This window comes from Lycium ferocissimum, chromosome 5 (genome assembly GCF_029784015.1).
Source record: "Lycium ferocissimum isolate CSIRO_LF1 chromosome 5, AGI_CSIRO_Lferr_CH_V1, whole genome shotgun sequence".
Lineage (NCBI taxonomy): Eukaryota > Viridiplantae > Streptophyta > Magnoliopsida > Solanales > Solanaceae > Lycium > Lycium ferocissimum.
Genome location: NC_081346.1, coordinates 72,486,353 through 72,496,121, shown reverse-complemented (window position 1 = coordinate 72,496,121; position 9,769 = coordinate 72,486,353). Strand labels below are relative to the sequence as shown.

The following is a 9,769-nucleotide window of genomic DNA, read 5'->3' as shown; positions in this document are numbered from 1 at the left end:
ATAACGACCTCAAGTTAGTATATAATAATATTACAATTTACAAGCATATATTTATAAATACTTAGTAAATTTCTTAGCATGTATACATAGTCTAGACAAAAGCTACCAATTTGGAACTCATATATCGTACTCTAATTCCGCCTCTGGCACTAATCAGCAGTTTTGCGTACTTGTTAATTGTACATACGTTGGTAGCTAGTAGCAATCTTCCCTAACTTCTTTATGTTTAGTATTTAGACAAATTTGACATTATCAATTTACAAATCGAAAACACCCCTTGTCTTGTACTATTATCTCGATACAAAATCTAATATTCCCTTCAGATCAAAAAGACTATCCACTTATCCATTTGCATACCCTTTAAAAAAATACTAACTCCTAAAAAAAAAAAGTAATTTGACTAACTGCTCTTAATTAAATGGGTATTGGGATTTGATCACATAGCACTTAATAGGGGCAAATTTGGAAAAATAAGATTAATTCTTTCTTAATTTGATAAGTGTACACTCTTTTTGACTCAAGAAAAAATAGCTAAGTGGACACCCTTTTTTATTTGGAGGGAGTATGTATCAAGACTTTTCTGAAATCATCATAGGATGAAAAATATTATAGTACCCCCTTTGTCCCAATTTATGTGACATATTTTTCTTTTTAGTTTGTCCTAAAAATGATATCACCTTTCTATATTTTAGAAACACCTTAACTTTGGTTCTCATTTTACCATTAATGAGATGAGTTATAGCCACAATAATTACTAAGACATGTTTTAAACCTTAAGTTTCAAAACAAGGCTCTTTCTTTCTTAAACTATTTAATCAGTAGAAAGATGGCACATAAAGTGGGAACATATTATGACTCCAACTGTTTAAGTGGAGCCGGGATTTGAAACTTGTGGGTTTGAAATTCTAATTCGTTTAAGTTACTGGGTTTTAAATAAATAATTTACACATATTCAATAAATTTTCCAAGACAAATACAAATTTGAACCAAAGTTTTTGGGTTCGACTGAAACCGCAAATTGTATGCTAGCTCCGCCACTAGCATCAAGAGAAGGCAAAAATAAACAAGATCATGTGAATAATACGTAATATTTGTCTATTACTGAAAATGATAGAGCATATTATTCCTATTACTCAATAATTGCTAATAATTCTGTAAGACATGAAAATAATGAGCATCATCCTTTTTTTTTAATTTTTCTTTTTTGCCAAAGACAGGAAAAAATTTATTAAACTAATGCTGCAGGCTGGAGATTCACTAATTAATAATCTTTCCTATTACATATTTTTTTATCAGTATATATACATCATTCTGAAATTAATTAAGAACTACCTATATGTTCAGGATCATCAAGAACAATTGCTTGTTCTCTGAACTTCTTATAAATATCACCTTTGTAAAATTTCCTTGTTCTAATAACCAGAATTAAAGAAACAGCACAACTAATCAATGTAGCACCAGTAATTATAAGAAAAGCCAATTTGTAACACTCCACTCCAATGCATGTTAAATCTTGACCATCTTCCCTTTTTAGCCCCTTGGCTAACATTTGCTTTGTAGCCACTTTATCATATAAATGTCCAGCCACTCTAACATTGAGCAAGTATGCACCAACAGGGCTAGCACCAGCACCAAAATTGTACAATGTTGAGTAGTATTTCAACCCGAATAGCTCAGATATAATCGCGAAAATCAAAGGCCATTGAGCTCCGAAGCAGAACCCCATTAGTACAGACGCGACGTAGAGGGAATTGGGGACGCCAAAGGCGATGAGTAGATGGCCCGAACATGAGAGGAGGAGGACCAATGTGAGCATCATAGGGCGCGGGAATTTGTACTTTATTAAGAAGATTTCGGACACAAAGCCCGAGACAACTCGTCCGAGGTAGTTCCATATGCTTACAAGTGACACAAATGTAGTGATGCTTTTTTCCGGATAGCCTAAGGCCTTTCCGATTTGGCCTAAGTTGTCGATAGCTGTCAATGTCCCCCCCACGCCAAATGTTGTCGCGGTGAACAATATGATCATGTCTATGCTAAAAAGCGCTTGCAATATTGTATAATCCTCCCCTCTTTGTGGTGGATCAAACACATTGCTAAAACAAGAAGTTGGCTTTTCCTCATATTCACTTTGAGCTAGCTTCTGGGATTGAGTCAGTTCTACTGAGGGCGGATTTTCCTCATATTCAGCCACAACTAGCTTCTGGGATTGAGTCAGTTCTACTGAGGGCGGATTTTCCTCATATTCAGCCACAACTAGCTTCTGGGGTTGAGTCAGTTCTACTGAGGGCGGATTTTCACTAACAACTTTCAATTGAGGGTCATTCAAGGCTTGTTGCTTAATGTACCAAAGCTTAAGTTCTTCTTGAAACACAACGATTAACGGGGCAAAGAGCAAAATCAGTACAATGGCTGCACTTCCTGCATACTCTAGCCTCGTGAAATTGATTGTGTTTTGGATGATGATGACTAACATGATAAAACCGGCTAGGCCAAGCGAAATGTACAAGAGTTTGTAGAATATTTTGGTCTCGTTGGCCTGTCGAACGACCTTTAATATCCGAACCGTTCGGAGAAAAATGCAAGAAACAACAGCAGGAAGCCAACCAATTAGCAAAATTAGAGACTTACCATTATTTCCATAAAAAGCATGGTATAATTGTGTGATAATTGCACCACTTAACCCAACAAATCCTTTTAATAGACCTAATAAACTTCCCCTGCTTTCTGGGAAATTTTTAACACAAGTGACTAATGCACCAGTATTAGCAAATGTTTGTGAATTTGCACCAATGCAAATGTACAAACACATTTGCCAAACAGGGGGTTTAGCTATGTGTCCTGTGACACATAGCCAAATCATGAAGTATCCAAAAAAGTTCATGATTGCACCGATGAATAAAACTACCCATGGTGGAGTTACTTCATTGATTAAACCCGAAATAATCCCTACATTACCACCCAAATCTTTGAAGAAACTTAACAAATTTAACGTCGTTTGGTCATAGCCTAACGAAGTTTTGATTTCACCACTGTAGAGGCCGAACATGTAGGTTGCACCAGCCATGGACATGATTAAAAGGGACGCGAATACCATGAACCATCGGCCTGTGAAAACATGGTGGCCAAAACTCACCATGGAGTTAAGCCCACCATGTTTATTCATCAGCTTTGTGTTCACCATTCTTTTTTTTTTTTTTTTTTGGCTGATGATGATATGGAGATATATTTTGGTGCTTTGATGAGCTTGAATGTTTGGGTTGTGTAAATGCTGAGTGAACAATGGGGCGTGTATATATATTTGTTTGTTTGGCAGTGTTAGGGACTTAGTTTTTCGGCTTTTCCATCTGCGGTTCGATATCTGTTTTGGGGCCTAACTAACTGAATTCTCGCGGGTAAGATTTATTAAAAGGAAAGTGTCTATCAGGATTTTTTTCATTTCCAGTGTTCAGTATCCGCTTTAGGCCTGATTAATCCACATTCACATCGCACACGACCCATTAAAGGAAGAAACGCTCCTTATTAGGAGTTTTCTTTTTCGAGGCTCAAACTCGAGACCTTTGATTTATGAGTGGAGTCCGGTCTAGAAATCATATCCCTCCCACCATGATTATTGGTGATAGTACTATGGATTTAGAGCCTGTTTGGATGAGCTTAAAAAAAGCAGCTTATAAGTTGGAAACAGCTTATAAGCTGCTTTAGATAAGCTAAGCCAAACTGGCCAATTATTTTTTTGGGTTTATTTTAAGCACAAAATGATTTTAAGCTGACCAGTCAAACACTCAAAAAAGCTGAAAACAACTTATAGGCAACTTATAAGCCAATCCAAACAGACTCTTACTTGAGTTGTGTGTAATCTTAACTCAGGAATGGAATTTCACATTGACTTGCTAGTTAACCATCCTTTTATTTTTTTGGCTTTTGCAAGTGGAGGGTGGGCCTTATAATAATGAAAATGACAGCTTAAATTTTCTCTGCCTTAAACATGTAAAAACATGTAAATAGCATGTTGTACAAAATGAGACGATTCAATGGATCTTTTACGCGTGAATATTAGTTCTGGAGGTTCCTATAAGGCAAATTCAAAATTTAATTTGACGAGCTCGACCTTATGATGTTCTTACCATTAAATCATTGTATTTTTGAAATTATGAGTTTAAAATTTACGCACCTTGTCAAAAGTATTGGCCTTTTATTGTTGCGTTAAATATCTTCGCGTGTGCTGGTCCTTCTTTGGGCCTTGTGATAATGGGGCTTAGTGCGCAAGCCTACCCTCTTTATCAAAAGTATTGGCCTTAGTTGAACCTAGCGAACCAGACTTTATCCACCTCCCGATCAGTGGCAGAGCCACATCCCAATGCAATTTCAAACACGACATTTTCTATGCACGGGTAGGATATTCCAATTTTGGGTAAAATGGTTTTATGTTTTATTTTCTTGGCTTCAGACATTGTGTCATAGGCATGAATTGCCACTGGAAATACACTTTTTAGCAGAGAGTATATTTGGTGTAATATATCAATAGTATAGTGGCTTTTGTGTTACGAATTAAAGAAAAATGACTTAATTTGTTAAATCATTTTCAATAATTGAGTGACTCGTCTGTTACAAAATAGAAAAAAAATGACTTTGTTACACAATTTTTAATAGTTGATATGAGTACCTACTATATAAGATTTAAATCTTAGGTGTAGCATTTTTGTATCCTCTTAAAGAATTCCTGGTTCTAAATATAAAATATAATGTTGTTGACGGGAATTGAACCTAAGATGGTAGAGACAATTTTGAACACCCTGGATCACTTGAGCTAACCTTTTACATTAATTCTGGTTGTTCAAAAGTTAATATATGTACGTATTACGTAAAATTTTTTATATATACACTATAAGTTTTTGCCTAGGATGTTCAGGTGAACACCCTCGGCATCGTGTAAATCCGCCCCTGGTTGGGGGTTGGGGGGGGGGGGGGCGGTGTTAGTAGGGTTACATAATAGGGAACGAAAATCTGGTATATCTCTTTTAGAATTTGACTAGACACTAAATTTGTCACATTTCTTCATTAAATTGTTCGAGTGGAACACTATGTGTCGTCTTTTACGAGTAACTAGATAGTAGTATTAGGTATTACACTTCTTTTTGTTCATTCTTTCTTCCCTATCACAACATCAAAGATTCATTATATTTAGGAAAATTCCATACCTCACTTTCCTAATATGTGGGGTGGGTTTAACCAGATAAGGCAAACCTACTTTAATTTGGAGTTTTCATGATCAATCATTTTCATTTTCCACTATTAAATGCTCTTGATGGGTGTATAAGAGTTTATATTGACCGACATATAGCATGTTCAAAGTTATGTTGTAGAGCTGTATCAAGTTACACCAAGTTGCACTCGCAACCACTCAAAACATTAAGTTGGTGATAAGTATCGCTTCATTTTTAGTCAGAGGTCTCGGGATCAAGCCTTAAAAATGGAGTCAAACTTATCGGCCGAATCCAAATTAGTCAGATTTCAAATTGGGTACTGGACATGGATGAGAAAGCAAAAAAAAAAAAAAAAAAAAAAAAAAAATCGAGCACCCACGACGATCAGAGGCAGAGCACAATACTCTATATGTTCCAATTTAAATGAAGGGGTTCGGAATACTATAGACAAAACATGATTTTGGGTGCGAATTTAGATATAGATTCGTCATGTTTTCTAAAATAAAATTTACTTATATACTAACTCCTTGAAAAATACTACACGTGTCAATAAAACTAATGATCCTAAATATTTTAAAAGTTTGAGAAAATCATAGTAGAAAAACGGTTTGACCCCTGGAATACTAATACCTTCAAATGAAATAGAACGGAGGAAAATTTCTAGATATAGCCTTTTCGTATTTTTTAAATTTTTTTATTAGAATTTCTGGCTCTATCACTGTTAATCGCGACTAATATTGGCTCGACCCATCTGAGCCCCTTGAGGTCCCCTCCCACTTAGCCCGTCACGCATGCCAGTGTGAGGCTAACTCCAATTGACCAATTCACTTGGTTTTCAACTTCTGATAAGTTGCACCCAAAAATTTAAAAAAAAAAAAAAAATTGTTAAGACAATCAAAACTGGGACCAGCAATAATGTTATATAGTACAATCAATGAATAATTTACCCACTAGGGTTGTGCTGGATTGAAAAAGATCTCTTTACACTTAATCAGAGTTTTCTGGTTCGAGCCTTGAGTATGAAAAAGATTATATCATGGAGCACTTTCCCTTTAAATGAGCCTTACGCGACATAAAATTTGAATTAATCGGGGCTCTAATGCAAGTACCAGACACCAAGAGAAAAAAATGAACAATTTTGCCACCGAGCGAGCATATCTTTGCATCACCATGACCTAAATCCTACCAAGCGGAATAGGCATATCAAATCAGCCGTTATGCGTGCTTTTAATTTTCAAAATTAGAGTTTGACCGAACTTATTTGATGGGAACTTTCACTTGTTTTCGGTGAATGAAATTATGCCTGCATGATTTAATAATTTTCACTTCTTGAAGTGCCGTATTTAGCTTCAGCTGATAATGACCCAACAAGCAACCTAGAGACTTTTCATCATATAAAATTATAAAATAAAGAATTGAAGATAGGTATAAAATGACATTATTAAAGACAATGTTATCATAAGAGAAAAATATCATATTTTTCGTAGTTATCGTATTTTGAGAACAATTAATCATATTATCAATATTTCAAAATTCAGGGAATTATTTCAATACAATTAAAATGATCTCAATCATAACTAAACCAACTCAAATTGCGTGTATTCGCATGCAAAAATAAATTGAAACATATCACATATAGCAAGAGAATTCACTAATTGCAAATTTTAAATTCGCCTCTAAACTGGCTAATAAAGCTCCTCATGACTCTATAGCCACCACTTTCTATAACAACATTGAAGCTCATAATTTAGACAAGAGAATGATCATTTAAGCAAGAATTTAAGATTAATTATGTTCACATGTGAAATGCATTGATATAAGCATGTTACTACATTTATTTTTCCTAACTCTATTACTTGAATTTGTTTGTAGAATTGAAACAGGCGACATGGCAATTAAACCAAAAAAAAAATGTAAATAGAAAAATTTATTACTTATTAGACTGCTAGTCTAAGCCGGCCAATGTCTTTTCCTTGGTATTCTTCTTTTTCCTTCTTATTATTCTTTTTTTTTCTGTGTTTTTTAAGTAAAATCAGCTAAGCGTAGGAAGTCAAGTTAAGACGTCGGCTTTGACACGATGATGAAAAAAAAAATTCATGTCATTAGAAATATAGTAAAAAGAGTGGAGGAGATCCGTATATGTTGTTCAGATCGCTGGCTGTCAAAGCACATTTTGTTAAGTGTTCTCCTGTTCACCATGCCGAAAGTAAAGAAGCTTTCATCTCCTTTCAGTAGAGCATGCTTGCTTAGACTAGTGACAACTATAGTATGTCGTAGCGAATTCGACAATACTTCCTGTCATAGACTTAAACTCAATATTGTATAGTTAAACAATTTTGAGAAATAATATACATTTACTAAATTGGCACCGTCATTACAAAATAATACTAACTGAACTGGTACTCTGCCCTCGCTAATCTAAAATCCTGGACCCAACTCTGCACAATGATACCACACCATAGTGTTCAATCATTTTCCCTTGAAGTGGTAATGTTGCTAGCTTGTACTACTTGACTCTCTTCTTTAAATTTCTTGTATGTATCACTTGCATAAAAATTTCTTGTTCTCAACACCAAAATCAATGAAACAATTGCTCCTGTAAATGTAGCACCTGTAATTATTAAAAATGCCTGTTTATAACACTTAACTCCAACACAATTCAAATCCTCTCCAATTTTTCTTGTGAATATACCCTTAGCTTGTAGTTGTTTCATTGCTTCTTTATCATATAAATGACCAGCAACTCTCACGTTGAGTATATATCCACCTATAGGACTAGCCACAGAACCAAAATTATACAATGTGGCATAGTACTTTAGGCCAAATAACTCCGAGATTATCGACAAAATCAAGGGCCATTGAGCTCCAAAACAGAACCCCATGAGAACAGAGGACGCGTATAGTGAATTCCAAACACCAAATGCAATGAGAAGATGGCCAATGCAGGAAAGTAGGAGCACGAGTGTCAGCATCAAAGGGCGCGGGAAATTGTACTTGTTTAACAAGATTTCCGAGGAAAATCCCGAGGCTACTCTTCCGAGGTAATTCCATATGCTTACTAATGACACAAACGTACTGATGCTTGAATCAGGATAGCCTAAGGCTTTCCCGATTTGGCCTAAGTTATCAATAGATGTCAATGTCCCTCCAACACCAAATGTTGTAGCTACAAATAGAATTAACATGTCAATGTTGAAGAGTGCTTGTAAAATTGTGTGATCTTCACCTCTCTTTGGTGGATTAAACGCGCTCTTAAAGCATGAAGTCCAATTTGTTGTCGATGAAGGATGATTTTCCATCTGAATCGGCACGTTCAATTGTGAAATGTCACTAGGGAGTAGTCCTTTTTTGGTCTTCCAAATGTTAAGTTCTTCTCTAGTGACTAAAATCAATGGAGAGAATATTAGAACTATAACAACAGCACCACTTAGAGCATACTCAGCCCTTTTAAAGGTGAACTTTTTTTGTATGATGATCATAATCAAGAGAAAGCCAGCAAGTCCAAGTGAAACAAAAAGGAGATTATAGAACATTTTGCCATCATTTTCTTGTTGAATGGCCTTCATAACCCGAATCGAAGGGAGAAATATACACGAGACAAGCATCGGGAGCCAGGAAATAAGTAAGATCAGAGACTCGCCCCCGTTGTCACCATAAAAAGCAAGGTACAATTGTGTCATGATCGCACCACTTAGGCCAACCGCACCCTTTAGTAGGCCTAACACGATGCCTCGGCTAGCAGGGAAGTTCTTAACGCAAGTGACAGTTCCTCCAGTATTTGCAAATGACTGAGAATTTGCACCAATGCATATGTACAAACACATTTGCCAGACATGGGGTTTTGAAATTCGCTCCGTTACAGCTAGCCATATCATGAAATAGCCAAAAAAGTTCAAGATTGCACCAATAGCCAAAACTGCCCATGGTGGTACAATTTCCATGATTAGACCAGAAATTATGGCTAAATTGCCACCCAAATCCTTGAAAAAACTAATCAAGTTTAGTGTTGTTTGATCATAGCCTAATGAGGATTTTATCTCCCCTGAATAAAGGCCAAATATGAAAGTTGCACCAGCCATAGATAGAATCATTAGAGAAGAAAATGCCATGAACCATCTGCTAGTGAGCAAATGGAGGCTGAAATTTGCTATTTCTCTTTTCACCTCTGGCATTGAGATTGCTTTTGCAAACTATTTCTGTGTGACAAATTGTATAAATTTTTGTTCCTGGAGTTTGGAATAACATAGAAGCATATTATGAGGGATTTTAATTTTTATTAGCTGTTCAATTTTAGAAAATACAAAAACTTCGTTTTATTTACTTATTCTTTGTAGCAATTTGGATGTTTGAGAATCTTATGCCGGCAGCCATATAATTGCTTGTTGACTATTATGCGCAAACAAATTTTAAAACTTTTATCCTTAATCAGAGGACTCGAGTTCTAAACCTGGAACGGACTCGCCTTTGGTTGCGAGTGCTTTCCCTCAAAAGTAGAAATTCATTGTGCGAAATTGAATTAGTTGGGTTCCAAAGCGAGTACTAGACACCTCACGGAAAACTGAATA

The 9,769-nt window shown here is 35.7% G+C and overlaps 2 protein-coding genes across 2 annotated transcripts; both read right to left on the bottom strand.

The window, feature by feature from the left end:
* Positions 1-1,253: 1,253 nt before the first annotated feature.
* On the bottom strand, positions 1,254-3,593 carry LOC132057355 (uncharacterized membrane protein YMR155W-like). Its single transcript, XM_059449921.1, has one exon. It carries the CDS (start codon positions 3,182-3,184, stop codon positions 1,322-1,324), a length of 1,863 nt encoding a protein of 620 aa, XP_059305904.1. The 5' UTR covers positions 3,185-3,593; the 3' UTR covers positions 1,254-1,321.
* A 3,810-nt stretch (positions 3,594-7,403) lies between these two features.
* On the bottom strand, positions 7,404-9,560 carry LOC132058537 (protein NUCLEAR FUSION DEFECTIVE 4-like). Its single transcript, XM_059451006.1, has one exon. It carries the CDS (start codon positions 9,374-9,376, stop codon positions 7,670-7,672), a length of 1,707 nt encoding a protein of 568 aa, XP_059306989.1. The 5' UTR covers positions 9,377-9,560; the 3' UTR covers positions 7,404-7,669.
* Between the last annotated feature and the right edge of the window lie 209 nt (positions 9,561-9,769).

Coding starts and splice junctions, on each gene's coding strand:
- LOC132057355 (XM_059449921.1), bottom strand. CDS start 3,184: ATGGTGAACACAAAGCTGATGAATAAACATGGTGGGCTTAACTCCATG.
- LOC132058537 (XM_059451006.1), bottom strand. CDS start 9,376: ATGCCAGAGGTGAAAAGAGAAATAGCAAATTTCAGCCTCCATTTGCTC.